Here is a 17,107-nt window from a genome sequence, read left to right on the forward strand (position 1 = left end):
TTTCTCCGGTGGCCAGGACGTCCAGCTCAACGAGACGTTTCGTCAGCCCGTGAAACGCTCCTGCCTTTTGTTGCGCACGAGGCGTCTCTCACAGGGCTGAGGGAACGCTCTTATTCCCAGTGCACGTGCAGCTTTTGGGCGATTCTCAATTGAAGAGAGAAACCGATGCCACTCTCAAGTCTCGACACTAACCGGCGTGCGCTCTGCAGCGCGGAAACAGAAGGAAGCAGCCGGAATCTCAGACACTGTGTAAATTAACACTCCAACACTTGTGGTTGTACCACGAAGGTGGAAAACGAACTAACTTCAACGGCAAAGACATTCTGTTAGGCGGAACCTAACATCCTAACAAGATGGATCCTAGGATGAGGTGAGGATCTTAACAAGATCCTCAAGTGAGGCCTCATCCTAAAGTTTAGCCTTGAAGGTTGAAATGCTGTAAAAACAACGTCTTAACTTTCCTTGGCACGCACACACACACACACACACACACACACACACACACACACACACACACACACACACACACACACACACACACACACACACACACATTCAGGTTTTCTGTCTTGTCAGCCTTCAGGCCACACAAGCTCTCGTCCAGCCCAAACCCACTAATAATTTAAAAGTGGTTGAAGTGGGATGATCCCAGAGTTACTGTAGGGTGTGTGTGTGTGTGTGTGTGTGTGTGTGTGTGTGTGTGTGTGTGTGTGTGTGTGTGTGCTGGTCTGAGGCAGATGTGCCCCATATGGGAATGTAAAGGCCTATACTTTACACGTTTTAGTCCACAGTATCTTGTAAGTGTGTTTTTAAAACACTAAGATGTTTTATAGCCTGACTTATTCGCCATCATCTTGATAAACAGCTTTAATGTCAGCTGGACTCAGCTTCCTGCCTGTGTTTGCCCCTCCATCCTTGGGTAAGAGTGGGTAATCCATCCTCCTTAAAGATTTTATTTGTTTTTTTTGACACTGACGAGCGGCAGGAAATTGGATGGAGAGCAGCAACATGATCCAGAACACGCTACATTTTCGGCCCAAATGAAGGTACACGGTATCTGCATTAGCGGGTTCGTCCTCCTCATTGCCTTAATCCTCTCCTCCATCTCTCTCATTTCGGCGTCTCGCAAACTCTCGCCGTTTGCCTTTTTTTCCATTCTTCCCCAGCGCCGCTTCTTTCATTTCTCTGCCCCCGTGCCTCCATCGCTTTCTGTCCGTCTGAGTCTTTTCTCCTCTTCTCAGATCTGTCATTCCGTCTGTTCCTTAGCGTCGCCGCAATTTCAATTACGCCCCCCCCTCCTCCCCCTCCCGCTCCCCCGTGTATCTGGGTTGCATACGAAACTAGCCCGTGTGGAGCGCGCGCGCGCCGACGCCGGCCGCGGCCCTGTTTAATTGATGCCGTTTGATAGAAACAAGCTGCATGTAGGATTCAGTCAGGTGGGAACTAAATCTTAAGAGCCTAACCACAAACAAAAACAAGCTAAAATAAAAGCAGGACTTTTTTCGGGAGGTTTGAATCCCATCTCCCATCACGCACGGCGTGTGGAGATGCGATGGCGAAGGTCATTAGCGATCGCATTTGGCGGTTTTCACACTGGGCCCGACTTCCGGCTTCAACTTCTAATTTGCTAACTTTTAGCAAAGTTAGCAAAGCGCAGTAAAACAGCGCAGACGGAGCAGCACAATTACATTAACAGACCATTCAATGCTAATGAGAACTTTACACCGGCTGCTGGCTCCAGGACGTCTCCGTCAGCAGTAACCGGCACATTAGCATAACAATACAAATCGGCATGGAAATAATCAAATGAAAACCGCGATAGATGGCCGCCATTACAATAAAAGCAACTGGAAACGTTCCAGCGTGTTCATCATTTTGCAGCTGGTCTCGCGTTTCATTTTACTCAGCTGCCTTCGTGCGTCCACTCGCCCCTTCACGATCTCAGACGTTTTAATTAATTGAAAATATACAACACAACTGAGTTTTGGAAAACGTATAAAGCCCAAAACGTCACGCTGAGCCGCTAACGCTAACAAGCTAAACACGTGCGTCTCTCCTGTACGCGCGTGTTTGTGCCTCCACGCAGTGATAAGAATCGCAGAGAAAGGCCAGGATTTCCTACGGGGATGAGAAGCGGAGGAGACAGAAGTGATGAATTGCACTTTACGAGCGTTTCCCTTGCAGCAGCACAGGTCGAATCGAACGGCACGGATGCGCGTGAGGGAGGAAACGCGTCGGCGCGGTTTCAGCGAGCTCCGTGTGCAACGCTGGCGCTAATGTTTGCGCGGACGATCGGAGCAAACATGAGAAGTCACATCGATCGTGAGTGCGTCTGCTGTGATGATTTAGACTTGAACCTTTTTGCTGCATGTTATAACACTGTACTTTCTATTGGAAGTGGAACTCGCAGTGAATGCTTGTTTCACTAGCGGCTGCTTCTCCTTTTTAAGGTTTAGGGTGAACTTACTTAACAAAATGCAGAAGCAGGTACAGCAGGGGCCCGTGGTGCAGGTTTACATCAGTCCGGTTGCAGGGCCGCGTTCTCGCATTAGAACCACATCTGGCAGAGTGCTCGGGGATTCTGTGTCGCCTGTGGATTTAATTAGTTTCCAGCGTCTCGTTAATCAGCCGCTGCGTTTTGAACCCCGATCAATAAGGCAGCGGGCCGACGGAGGAGGGCCCCGTCGCACCCGGGCGTCGCACGTGTTTGCTGTCGGCCTCGACAAAATGCGTCTTGTCAGCAACGCTTCTCTCGCTGTGACCGACCAACAAATGACGGCTCCGGGCACCTGTGCAGCCATGTCCGAATCTCTCCGGAGCTCTCAAGCGGGCGGATAACAATCAAGCGGTGGGCGTGGGAGCGCTGGCGTGTTGGCGTGCGGCCGGACTGCGGGTGGAAGCAGACCCGCGGCGCCGTCCTGCATATTTCAGCAGGTGTGGAGCAGAACCTGTGCATCGGCGCCGCGGCGATCATCGTCCCGCTTCTAAATGAGCCAGGCTCATTTGCTCGCGGCGCTTCTCATCATCATTTAGGTCCTTTCACGGCTCCCCTCTGGACTGTGCTCAGCATGACTTACAATTGCCTCGGTGGCCTGACACAATGGGTTGGAGGCAGCTTATGAATAATCAGGAGCCAACAACGCCTTATGGGGCTGGAGATGGAGCAGAAAGGCTTGATTAGTGGGCGGCTGTGTAATCATGTCCAATATTTGAGCCGTACACCTGAGTGCGTGAGAGAAACGGGCCGTGGGGAATTTGACCATTATTAGTCCTATTTACCATAGAACGTTTCCCTAATCCCACTCACACCAACAATCCTTGTAACGAATTTATGGCCATCGATGCATTTTATCTCATTAACACTCCCTTTAATGGTATGTTTAGATTCCCACCCTCTTCCCCATGCTGCTGCTATGTTAGACTATACACAAATTACTGTATGTCTTTAAACCGTCGCATTCCTGTCCTCTTGCTTTTCTTGCATTCCTTTCGCCTATGCATTTGTTAATGTAATAATCTAACTTTCTTCCCAATTGCTAATTATTATTATTGGACTCGTGACATTTGGACGCCACTGCTTGTGACGGAGGATTTTATTACTTCATAAGTGAGACCTGCATCGGCTGCAGGGTGAACATTTGTCAGAAATCAATGCGCTGTGTTAGCTGTTAAATTGAGCGATAATTATAACCATCCACACATCAAGCTAACACTGAGAATAATACAACACCGACAGGAGCTGGTTCATAATTTGCAAACAACTCTCTGAAAAGTTTCCACTGGCGCAGATCAGAGATTCAGTATCTGAACTCATCTGCACAGCCTGGATGTACAGTACAGGTTCTGTAACGAGCCGGCTGCACATTTTGGGCCAACAAATGATAAATAATGAAGCTTTTGTCCTTCAGGGCTTGAAGCAGAATGTATTCCTTTCCATATGTTCTTCGTCAGTGTCAGCTGAAGCTGTGGCCGCCTTTGCTCTGGGGGTGAGCGGACGCATCTAGTGTGAGTTTTACGCTTTCATCGTAAAGTTTGTGGAGCACAGAGTGTTAATTTGATTGGTGGAATGAAACGATTGTCACAAAACAAAACATTCACAATGTTTACTGGGACAATTCCGGTTTTACTAGTCAATTCTTATGAAATTAATCAAAAGCCATATGGTTTTATACATTACGCTTTAACAGCCTTCCTGTGGAGGTCATCTGTCATATAGTTCACCTTGCGTATTTAGTGCTGGAAGAGCAAATGAGGAATTGGGTGCATGTTTTGATGAGATGGGTCTTTCGCTGCTTTCTTGTTTTCCTCTCAAGCCATATTGTTTTCCATAGCAGCACTCTCGTCCCTTTATCTTTACCACTGTGCCATCTGGGCTCTCCTCGTTCACACGGTCACATATTGCTTTTTAATTGCAGCTCTCCTTTTAATTGCTCAATAGCCGAGGAGCTCCATCAGTGGGGCCACTGTAAGCGCTGGCCTGTGTCGACCAGACGCTGGGGGGACCGGACACTAAAAAATCACTGCGAGGAGGAACCGGCGAGAGCCGCTTTTTAAAGTCTGTGAAATACGTGACAGAGAGCAGCACTCAGACCAAACGCAGCCTGAAAAGTGCAGAGCGAAAGCGCAGCGCAGGAGTCACAGCCTGCAAATTCCGTCTTTCAGTTCTCTGACCTTCTATTTTTTAAATGTATCACGATTAATGTCATTTCTGTACCAACTAATAGGCATTAAACCAAAATTAGTCCGGCCTTGTCAAGTTTAATGTGGTATTTCTTGAGTCACATCTATATTACTCATCCTCACTTCCCAGGAAAAAGCAGCAGGTCTGGAACACGGAGCTGAATTATGGCCATTTTGTTGAGGAGGGTGGTGCTGTTCATGTTCTATGCATCTCCAATCACTGGCCTGGATTAATGTTGCATTGAAACAACTGACAGTTACTGGGTTTTATATGTTATATTATAAAAATTATCATTTGTTTGTGGACTTCATCTGCGCAAATAAGACATAAACGAGACAAATTCCTATAATGTGTGTTAATGTGTCACATTCCCGTGGCTCAAGTTAAGACGTCAACTAAATGAGACTTCAGAGAAAACAGTAATTATGCTGCAGGTAGAAAAGGTTGACAGTTCAAACCATGTTCTGTAGAAGGCCATTATTATCCACCTGCCAATCGAAAGACAGCAAAGATAGTAAGTGGAGCAGTTACAGTGCCTTGAAAACACACTGGAACCCCTGCACTTGTTTTTGCTGCTTGTTTTTAAGACGCGTCGTAACTTTAGATGTTTCACTTTTACGACTGCTGGAAGTTAATTGGCTTTGAAAAATTGACATTTCACAAACAACTTTTCATCCATCAACCAGGATGACGACGTCTCAAGCGCAGCCGTCAGCACCAATCCAGACTAAACAGTGGACCCGAATACTTACAGTAGAACTGAAATCAGCATTTCAACACTGATGAAACAAGGAGATCATGTGAACATGATGTATGAATGCCGCCAGCGCCCCGGGACCAAAACTCATCTACTGTAATCAGGTCTGTGGCAAAGGAAACAGTTCTGTGGTCAGTCAAATCAATATCACTATATTGTTTATGTGTAAACCATGTGCGCTGCTTCCTCTTGACTGAGGAGCCTTCAGTCTGTTTTCACAGCTTGGCTTCTATGTGTTGCTGCAATCAGTTTCAAAATGATCTTATATTTACATTAAAGAAGGTTTATTAAAAATGTAAGTGTTTTACACGTCCCATTAAACTCACTCACTCACTCACTCACTCACTCACTCACTCACTCACTCACTCACTCACTCACTCACTCACTCACTCACTCACATTATACGAAAGGGTGAAGTATAACAATCGCACAATCTCTTTACAGGAATATTACACGCACGGCCGTTCAGATTCAGACTTCCCTTTTCTCTAATTGGACTCTTTGTATCTGAATGGTGGATGTACTGGCACCACACATGAGAAAGATGAAAAAAACTCCTCTCCATCGCTTTCCTTCCCTTCCTCCTGCTCCTTTGCTCCGTCTGCTCATCTTTACTCCCCTCTCCTCTTTCGCTACCTTCCAGCGCTGCCCCGCTTCCTCCTCCCTGGCCTCCATCATCAGCTTTCATCCTCTGAGTCTCGCTGTTTATCTTTCTGGTGTTTTCATAGTCTTTCTCTGCCTAATTCATCATTAATTGATTCATTTCAGGAGGCATTATTTACTGTAGGTGCTCGTTTTTTGACTTTCTCTTTCATTTGAAGTTCAGACGCCATCGCACATACACTAATACATTGTCGTTTTAATTAGGGAAATGCTGACAAAAACTAATTAACTATTAACTGTTCTAAAATTAACATTCAGAACCACCTCTGGGCCTTTCCTCTGCTGGATTCTTCGTAGCGTAATGACACCTGGTCATGCGGCTGCTTGTCTGCCTGTTGTTCCATTATTTATGTCCCCAAAATAGGAGCGTGTGTATGAAAATGGATGTTAGTCTCAAATGGTTGGTGCCACTGTCAAGGCTCTTAAATTCAAGATGAAAGCCTTAGCGCTGCTTCATTTAAAATTCAGCGAGTTACTTTAACAAACCAACAAAATCTGAGTTTGTGTTGTAATTCAGCCAAACGTCATGTGAGCTTTAAAATAAACACCACCTGTGGCTGCACGTGCCTTCACGCGACCGTGACACCTGTTAAACATGGCCTGCATTGACCACTGCCCACCGCCACGTTAATGGAATAAATGTGATTGATCAGAATGGGGCTTCATCGATCTCCTCTGTATCATTGCTGGGGACTCACATCCATCTTTTAACCCCACCAACACACGCTCAAACCCCGGTTACCGCTCTCCGCCCGCTCAGCCTCCATCTCTTTTTTCGGTTCCACATCTTTCTCGTCGGTCTGCGCGAGAGTGAGGGCGCGCGCGCGCGAGAGAGGGAGAGAGAGTGTTATTTAGAGAGAGGGAGAGAGAGAGCGACAGAGAGAGAGAGAGAGAAAAGTGCGCCTGCTCTGTCGCCGCCGCCGCTTCAGGGGAGGAGAGCCGCTTATTCTGCCGCTGAATGAGGGACGAAACGGACGGAAGGATGAACAGACCGAGAGACGGGTTACTGAATGAATGAACGGATCCAGACCGCGGCTTCTACCACCGAACTTCACCGGTGAGAACACGCAGAACAACGTCCGCGCTGCTTGTGACCGCGAATGTACAGGCGTTTGTTATTGTAAGTGCTTCGCGGCTTCCCGCGGGTCACATCCGAGCGCGTGAGAAGTGCGGAGGGACGCGGTCCCTCCGACAGCGCGGTGCGTTCGCAGCGGCTGCGGTGCCGCGCACAGAGTGGCGCGTAGACGGAACAAAGGTCGAGTTCAGACGGAGGTTGGCACGGAGTGCAGCGAAACGGGAGCCGGGCCGCGGTGCCGGGGGACGCAGCGCCGAGGAACCCCGCGGACGCGCCGGCTGGTGCCGCTCAGGGGAATGCGTCGCCGCAGAGCCGGTCCCGTCCCGGAGACCCCTCCAATCAGGCATTTAACGGTCTCCGCCGTGGAGAAACGGAGCACGCGCGTAAATCGGGAGATCTTGACCGGCGCCGGTTGAATCCACCGAGGATCTCCCTCCAGCAGATGGACGGATGGGAGGACGGTGGCGGGGGGCAAAACGGCGAGAAGCTGCGGGGCAATAACCCGGGCGTGCTGTGAAGCCGGTGGCCGGTGAGGGGGGGGGGGTATTACTGCGCACCGGGTCATAGAATTACTATACAGCCACGTTGAAAACAAAAGCTGGGAGTGGGGAGGAAATTACCAGGATGATGAGCTTGGTATTCACTAGAGTAATATACTCATTATTCAAAAGGCTCCTGAACGAAATGAAGCGTGATCATAGTGTTTATCAATGCTGCTCTTCCTCCTCCATGACCAGGTTTCTGGAGGGACTATGAGGATGATGACTGTGCTGAGGGCAGCGGTGCTACCGACTGGTCGAGTGTAGTGTCTATGTCATGGGTGCTGATGGAAGCTTTGATGGGGCCGATGACGGCGATAGGCGACCTAATGGCAGCAGGCTGATGGCGATGAAGACTTTTCCAACAATAATAAATAATTGATCTGAAGATATGTCACCTCCTTAATAATTCACAGAGCCAAGCTGTCTAAGGAAATGTAGGTTATAGGTTCATTTGCATATCTCAAGCCATTTTCCAGCTGACATAAGCAACAATGTGTGTTGGCCTTAAGGAGCTTTGATGTCTTCTAGCTGGTTGCTAGTGAGGATCTATGATGTGTCTGCAGGGTGGCCATACATTAGACATTGTTTAAGACAGTTCCTTTATAAGAGTCCACGTCGGTGCCTCCGGGCTGAAATATTCAACTATTGGTTGATTATGGGAACATATACAATGTGTTGAATGAAGTCGTTCAAATGATGCTTCAAATTATAGGCCACAAAACACAAACAACTTCTGGGACATGATTAATGTTTGGCGGCAAACCCACTCATTCTGTGTGTATCTTTGGTCAGACGCAGCAATGCGAGGCTATAATTTGATCTTCCCAGACAACTCGGCTGATTTCGACCGGCCGCTCATTCTGGGTTGCGGCTCCAAACGGCTGCCAGCAGATGTTGGAAATTAAAAAACACATGTTTTATTCATTATTGTGACAGAACTCATTTTAGACGCCGATATTGACGCTGCTCGTGCCAGGCTGCCACATTGCTTCTGCGCCTCTGGCCGTGTGGCGTGTGTTTTTGTATGCACCTCTGTACCTGCTGGAACAATATCCTCTCCTTCTCCGCCCGCCTTCGCTCCCTTCCCTGCGACCTCACCTCGGCTAATCCATTAATACCTTAACAGCACGCTCCCCTCCACTGGAGAAGGTGGTGACTCTCCTCTATTCTTGTCCATGTTAAGCTGGTTACGTCTGGCACCAGCCTCTGGTTAGTTGTGTTGTTACCAGGGTAGCCAGGGATCCCGCTGCTGTCAGCAGAGCACGTTCATCCAACGGCTGAGACGTTCAGGAAAGTCCCCGTGGCCATAATCCTCCTCTCTCCTGCTGCTGTAGTGTCAGTAAGGGATTGTTAGCCCCGGAGACTGTCTGTGTTGGAGAGTTGAATGCTGCGGCAGGAATAGCACTTTGTTGACACTTGAAGGGAAGGTTAAAAAAAAAGACGAACTAACAAGGCGAGCGAGCGGCAAACTGATGGGCAAAACAAATCCTTTTATATGATTAACAGAGTCCCAGGGATTGTCTATGATTCGTCTAGAGAGGAGACCAGGAAGTACTCATCCAAAAGGGGCGTGGCCACGGTGGGCGAGTCAATCAAACCAGAGAATGATTGAGCGATTGTTAGCATTTGAGTTGAGTTGTTAGCTACTACTAATGATTCATATATTTGTGTGTTTGCAGCAATGAGTACATTAAGACACGTGTCTTCCCATCAGAGCTGTACGTCGGGTTCTTACATGTTACATTCTGAGGTTCTAGGTGCCATCGTTTCATATGAGGCAGTGATTTACATATTCAGTAGTGTACCCTATATATAACACAGTTAATGAAGGAATGACTTTATTATTTAATGTAAACCAAAACCTGTTTGTGTGCATTAAACTGTCAGCTCTCATAGATGATCCTGTTCTCAGAAGGTGGTTTGACTTGAACGTTTTACAAAGTCCACTCCATCTCCCTGATCCAGACTAACATTTAATCAGCAGGCATTTTAATCTTACAGCAAGAAAACCGCGAGTCCACCTAAAAGCTTGAGGAGGGGCCACGGGTTGATTAATGATTTCTCTGCAACAATCAAACATGACGACAGTGACATATATCACAGTGTTCATTTCTTCTCTGGCTTTGACACAAAGTCATTGTCTATCCTGCGTTATGTTACTCAGCGGTTGACATTCATGGCAAGTGCCCAAGATGCCACATCGCAGATTAGCGCCTCGACACTTCGGCAGAGAGGTGACTGTGAAAGAAGACTTAGGTGCTTCAGACTAAATCTGAAAATAAGATAAGTATGAAATGTCAAGTTTAAAAAGAGAAACAAAGCTGGCTCTGGGAGGATGGAGCGTGTGTGACAGCCAGATGAGGCATGTCACGACCTTCTTAAAAGCCTTTTAACCTGTTCATCAGGGACAAGTCATTAATGGATGTTTGTAGAATTTAGGTATTACAGAAATCTGCTGTCAGCTTCCCTGACAACGACTGTTAAGGCCGCCACTATACACGGAATGTTCCTTAAAAGCTGGTGTGTCTTGTCAAGATGCCAATCACACGCAAACCAACAAGAACTGGTGCATTTGACCAAAATGAGTGAAACACATAGATTTGAAGTACTGTATGAAGTACTGTACTGCATTTTTTCGATAAAGCACTTGCTATATCAAAAGCAATACAGTATCTGCAGGAATGAGTGGCGCCAGCGTAACCCTGATGCGGCTCAGGGCCAGAGGGGTTGGCCTCCACGCCGGTCACTCCGCTCACTCTCCAATTGCTCCCAAAGCATCACTTCAGGGATTCATTTGACACATTTATGGCCAGACAGGGTCATTTCCAGCCTGGACAGCAGTTTCTAATGTTCCAGCAGTGATTTGCGCCTCACCCCTGTGTACTTCACTTAATGTTTAAGCAGGAAGGTGGCTAATAACGATCCGAGCTGCTGTAAGTCTGCGGCCCCCGCCGGCTCATTGGTGGTTGGGGACCAAAGAGTTAAAGCCCATTCCCTCAAGTCCATTTGAATATATAACCGCGGCGGGAGGCCGAGGCGGGAAGCCCCTGGTTTGCCTCTTTCAGAGCACGTGGATTGAACGCCGAGCTGTAATCTAAGCAGAGCAGATGTGCACAGGTAGGAAATAAACAGAAGGGAATAAAGTGTGCTGTGGAGCTGGCAGAGCGTGGCCTTCCTCCCCCACATATAACGGCAGAGTCCAAGTATTCAAGGGCGGGATGAAGGGCGATTATTACCCTATCATCCGCTGACCTGCTGGAACTGTGGGCAAACTGCCCAGTGCTCGTGGGGATTGTGCTGTTAATGGACCTCCAACCACCAGCTTCTCCAGGCGCTTGCCAGGCTGTAAGTCATGTTTGATATTAGGTTGTGTTGAGACCCGGCACAATAACAATGTGTCTGAAGTCATATGGAACGAAGCCTGTGGGATTGTTTCACTGAAAGAACAGGAGCATCTCCTGAAATCTTCTTAGACATTGTCTCTATAAAGCATATAAAACATAAGAGCACATGACAAAGCTCATAATTATGTCTCTTAAGTTTGAAGGGGAAATGCACTTGTGTTTTCATTACCAAGTAACAGCTGCTAGTACAGAACGCCCCTTGTGCCACTGCAGCGCGCTGGCCTCAGGCGATTGGATCCCTAGTGAACAGGAAAACGCCAGGGCACGAAAACACTCAGCCTCGGACCTGGAAGTTGTTTTGTAAAAAGGTTGACGTAAGTGCGTCAAAGAAAATGAAATGGCTCCAAAACAGTCATGACGATGACAAACGGACTGCCTGATATTCCTGTGTGCACTGAACAGGGAAAGCTGCACAGTCTAAATTGAAACCATATATTCATCCTAAACCTGGTGCCTTTTTTAAAAAGTGCTAAGCTATTAATTCTTTCTGTTTTGGTTTTCCGTTTTACTACCACAGTAGTGCTTCTTCTTGTCCCTGAAATCAAGTCGCTACTGCTGCACATCTGTCAAGGCTGTATTATATTGTGGTATTTTTAAACTCCAGACCACTAGATGGCAGTATTTTGTTCATTTCATATAATTTTGTTTTCATAATTATAATTACTAATTGATGCTAATTTTCCTGATAATAGGTTTGTCCGCCTACCTTCTTTAGTAGCAGACATGTCTCAGCTCCAACGCGCAGCCAAATCAATACACGTTCCCGACCAGGAAATCCAGAGAATGCCCAAACGGACATAATTTTACAGAACTGCTAATACAGAACGAGCTGAATGTGACAAATGCACATTTACACACAGATCACTGCGCTTGATGGCGCCGTCAGATAATGTTTAAAGATGAGGTGGAATAGATAGAAAAGAATAGATAGCGCCCAGGTGGAGGAGGGGCGCTGGTTCTGTGTGTAACCTCAAACAGCACACGCGTGTGAAAGGTAGTAACTGTGTCTGGAAGTGTGTCCCTCGCTCCGCGTGGGCGTGCGATTCACGGGGCCGCCTGTCCTTGGAGACGCTATTATTGTTGTCAGCGGCGGTGTTGTTGTCCCGAATTACATCCCGAGGATGGTTTGATGCTTGGCAGCGTGACATTGCGCTAAGTGGTGAAAAGTGAGCAAGGTGGCCACGCTTTCAGGCGTCGAGCGGAACAGATGGAGGTGGGGGGGGGTGTTGTACGCGCCTCGTTCGCAGGTTCGGCCGCCTTTTGGGTTCGTTAATGGGGGAGAAAGCTGTGAAATGACAATCGGAGGCTACTCCAGTGGACTAAGAGAAGCAAACAGCACTTTTAGCTTGAGAACATGAATGAGCTCCAATAGGCTTCATGTGAATGAAGGTTGGTGTGTGCTTCGAAAGCATGAATCCGAGGCGGCGAGATGAACCGAGGACAGTGAAGGCCTCTTTGCTTCAGAAGCACAAGCGCTCCATCTCTCCCCTCTTATTTCCTTCCCTCCTTCCCTCCCCACCCTTCGCTCCACGTTCACTCTCTAATTTTCTCCCTTTCACAGGCTCCATGTCTCATTGGGTCCGCTACAGCGCCCACCCATCCATTATCCGAACCTCTCGGCCTCGTCAGGGTCGCAAGGGCGGGGTTGACCCTGCACAGGTCGCACTCTGTCGCGGGTTCTTCACAATTAATTATCCTGCTTCGGTGTAAACATATGTGCTAATACGATGCAGAGTGAAATCTGCTGACTGCAGAGACCTGAGGCCATTTGTCATAGTCAACAATACAAAGATGATCACACGCTGCTTGTATAGCTACAAGACACAAACCATTTAATGGTTAATGAGGATTTACTGTAAATCAGGTGCTGTAATAAAGTAAGTGTTAACATTATTAATAATTAACTCCTAAAACACAAACAGATGATTTAGAGCTGCAGTAGCAGACAGATGCTCAATGTATTCAGCAGCTGTGGAACGTAGCATTTAGCACCTTGTGCTTCAAACACTCACATCACGTATGATCCACTCGTGTCTCCTGTTATAAGAGTATTTTAATATAATGACAGCATATTTTGGCTTCCTCCCTATTTTCCTCCCTCCTCTCTCCCTCCTCTGTGTTTGCGTCTCCTCCTCCGCAGTTTCCTCCCACTCCCACATCTTTTTTCGGATTCCCTCCTCTCGCGCCGTTTCACTCGTCAGGTTCGCTCCCGTCTGCCTCCCCCCATCAGTCTCGCTTTTGTCTCGTCCCCTCGCGCGCCCAGATCCTCTCCTTCCTTTCTGTCTCGCCTCCCCCTCTCTCCCACCTCTGTTTGCCAGCTAAGCCCCGGCCCTCTTTACCTCGTGCCCTCCTCCATCCACTGGCTGACACTCCTGGGTTGTTTACTGCCTTTATTCTGTTGCTGCACACTTGCTCTGTCTCCCTTCGGTCCATTTTCCAACCCATGGGCCCTTATTACGGTCTCCTCCCAGCTGCCTCAACACCTCATTCAATCATTAGGGACCTCGTCCTACCACGCTTTAGGTTACATTATATTTCTAATTTATTTTTCTGTCTGTTGCCTCTTGGCATTTTCTACGCTTCTCTGGCTTGGTCACTTCTTCAATTCATTTGTGTGTAATCTGTCACAGCAGCATAAACCCAGACCTGTCTTATATAATAACACACACACACACACACACACACACACACACACACACACACACACACACACACACAGAACAAGCTGTCCAGCTACTTGCATGCTTGACTGCAGGGTGTATGCACCGTGTGCGTGGTGGTGCGTTCACGGCTGCATGCTTGTGTGACCATAAAATCTTGCAAGTGTCAGCTTCAATGGACTGTGTGTGTGTGTGTGTGTGTGTGTGTGTGTGTGTGTGTGTGTGTGTGTGTGTGTGTGTGTGTGTGTGTGTGTGTGTGTGTGTGTGTGTGTGTGTGCAGAGAATGGACTGATTTGCTGATTGGATTAAACAAGGGACTGGGATCATAAGAGCGATAAGAAAATATTAAACCATGATAAGCGAAAGTAGGGACAGACAACAGGAATACCCAGAATCCCCTCTGTTGTGATGCACATGTTTAACTTTTTGTAAATTTCCAACCTCTCACACACATCATCCCTTAAATGCTAAAAAGTCCTCATGCTGTGACTTTGTGTTTGTGGACATTTCGTGATTCGTCTCAGACCCCCAGACCTCAGTGTGACCGATTTTAAAAGGCCACAGATGTCAGCGTGAAACCAAAAATAAAGGCCTTTTTATTTTTTCCTCTGCTCCATGAAAGTAATAAGCCCTTCTGAAAAATAAATCATGCGCGTGGGGTGGGGCACCTCTGTGTCACTCCTGTGAAATTATAAAGAGGGCCAGGGTGAGGCTTTCTCATACAGGAAAGCACTGCGCCAATAAAAGACTGGGTTCCATTGAACTTCATCAGTTCACCACAGCTCTGCTCCTCTTCCTAAACACAAACACATCAAACGCAGTCCTGTTATCTACCTGCTCTAATACTGATACTGTTCTTGGCATCACTCACAGGCCTACACACACACACACACACACACACACACACACACACTGGGTTTTAGCATTTATTTGATGACTTAGCAATTCCTCACAACTTTAACAGTATTTACTCCTATAAAACCGAAGAAATGCAGGAGAAAGAAGGTCTCAACGAGTGCCAGCTCCTCATGAATGCGCCTGAGCTGGAGCCACAGGAACTGTAAAGTACACTTATTGCTTAGATGGTTGAAACCAGCGACGATGGGCAGGATGGAATAAGGAATCGGACAAAATAGAGGGAAGTGGGAGTAAAAATAGAGAAGGAGATTATAGGCGAAGGGCAAACAACAGAGGAGTTAATCACAGCGGGATAAAATGATGAGGAAGGAAATGAAATGAACTGCATCACATGGCTCATAAACTGTCCCCTTGCTGCACGGCTCACATCTGGATTCCTTTCGCAGTGAGACGTTACAACTGAGCGTCAGCCTCAACTGCTGGAAACTGCTGTTACATAAAAATGGAAGCGAGCGTTGGGTGGAGGCTTGACGTCGTCCACAGTGGGAGCGATGCATCGCTCAGTGTGTGTGTGTGTGAGTGTTTCTATGTATAGATCCAATACAATGTAAAGTCGGGTTTAAAGTTGTCTTTTTAATTCACAAAGAACGACCCTGCGGCTAAAAACCCACTTAAATGAACACCCTGCTCTGACGTGTGTGTGCATGTGCGTGCGTGTGCGTGTGTGTTCCCATGTCACTGTAGCACAAAAACAAATAAATAATGATGTGACTGAAGGAGCGGCAAGCGTGGTGAGCTGTTATGAATATGTTTACTTAAAGTGTTCATTCATTCATTGTGCATGCGTGTGGGTGCTCCCCTAGGCTCTCTGTGACATCAGTGAGAGGGACACACACACACACACACACACACACACACACACACACACACACACACGCTCAGATCCATGACTTTGTATCCTTAGAAAGCCAAGGGAGGTTTATGCTGATTGTGTGTTGCGTAACGCCACACTGTAATATGCTTTATGGGATGTCATACATTACATTATGGATTATCTAGAGCCACAGTTTGGGATCTGTCAATCGTGCAGTCCGCAGCTGGATGAGCACTGTGCAGTTGCTTATACAGAACATCTGGATGGTCAGCTTCACTCGCTGTATTACTGAGAATACATCCAAGCGCCAAATCAATTTCTCTTATGCAGAACTGAACCACTTCATGGTAGCGTATTTTCTAGCCTCACATGAAACAACCAGATGCCCGGCGGCCGGTCGGAGTCCAGGCCTGTCCATGCTGTCCTGGTATGGAGGGATTCATGATTGCAGCTGCAGAATTTGATTTGCCCGGGACCAGGTGGTGATGCTATAGCTCGTCTAGATTATGATTACTGATTCAAAATCCTGCTAGGCTCACATAAGTACTTTGAGCCCACAACTAAGTAATTACATTGGAAATATGAAACAGAGATTATGACTGTAAGCCGCCTGTATGTTACACCTGTACAGTCAAATTCAATATTCCTCATCATATAAGTCACTATGAAAACCACTATATTCATCTGGATCGATGTGTGGGGAGAATTCCAACCACCAAACACGAGGCCTGCCACCGTCATACTCAAGTCCACCAAGTCTGTCCGCTTCACAGCGTGAGAGGTATTTCTCCTCCTCTGATCCCTGCTCATGTCTTTATTAGTAATTAACCTCGGTCCCAAGGGCATGTTCATTAGGTTCATCCTTAATCTACTAGTAAAATGAAACATTCATACACACCTCACCATTCATGTGGGAGCTGACGCTCTGGCCTCAGCGGCCTGAAGAGCCCCCGGTGCTCAGCTCATTTCCTCCTTCATCGTTCTGCCATCGCTCTTTTGTCTTATGGCTGTAATTTCCCCCCCACGTGTGTCCTCCTTTCTCCTTTCCGGCCCCTCTCGTTCCTCTCCAACCGCTGCTTTGGTCTTCTCCTGCCATTACCCGCAATCTCAATTATGGCTTCAAACATGCTTTTACAGTAGATGGGTCAAAGTGGGTTTTTATCATGTATGCTCACATACCTGCGTGTGTCAGTGCTCAATGCCGCCGGCTGAGCGGGACCAACCCTTCTAAAGCTCTGCCTCCGTCGGCCGCATCGACCTCTGGATCCGCGGATCGATCGATGGGCCGGCCGCCCTTCGTTCGTCTCGTTTGGGGAAGCGGGAGCTCGCTAATTGCGCGCTCACATGTGCGCACAGACGCTCAGAGACGCGCACGGCGTGGGAACGTGAGCAACTGTGAGGACGGGCTCTTTAGCAGCGGGGGTCGATTCAGCAGATGTTTGGTAGTTTTTACATTTTTCTAACCTTTATTGTTCATGCGACTTTCTGATTTGACACAAATTACAGTGAAAATTATTTCACATAATTATTATTAGATTTGTTCCCCACTTAGAGGCACTAGAATGATCTGGCGCTGACACCAAAGGCTTGACC

General features: G+C 47.5%; 1 protein-coding gene and 1 long non-coding RNA gene across 4 annotated transcripts in view; both read left to right on the forward strand.

Moving 5' to 3' along the window:
* Window positions 1-1,321: 1,321 nt before the first annotated feature.
* Window positions 1,322-5,987, forward strand: LOC129603830 (uncharacterized). The gene is made up of 3 exons (XR_008694058.1): window positions 1,322-1,436; window positions 2,185-4,005; window positions 4,439-5,987. It is a non-coding gene; the product is annotated as an uncharacterized LOC129603830 (long non-coding RNA).
* A 994-nt stretch (window positions 5,988-6,981) lies between these two features.
* slc8a4b (solute carrier family 8 member 4b) overlaps window positions 6,982-17,107 on the forward strand; it is a 59,734-nt gene continuing 49,608 nt past the window's right edge. For 2 of the 3 annotated variants that reach the window (XR_008693282.1, XM_029127881.3), the window contains exon 1: window positions 6,982-7,158. Coding sequence is in view for 2 of the 3 variants with exons in the window: in XM_029127881.3 (XP_028983714.1) it covers window positions 7,116-7,158 (43 nt within the window). In the remaining variant the exon portion in view is untranslated. The remainder of the gene's footprint in view (window positions 7,159-17,107) is intronic. The other variant, XM_029127891.3, reaches the window with a different exon arrangement.

This window comes from Betta splendens, chromosome 2, assembly GCF_900634795.4.
Source record: "Betta splendens chromosome 2, fBetSpl5.4, whole genome shotgun sequence".
In the NCBI taxonomy this organism is placed as follows: Eukaryota; Metazoa; Chordata; class Actinopteri; order Anabantiformes; family Osphronemidae; genus Betta; species Betta splendens.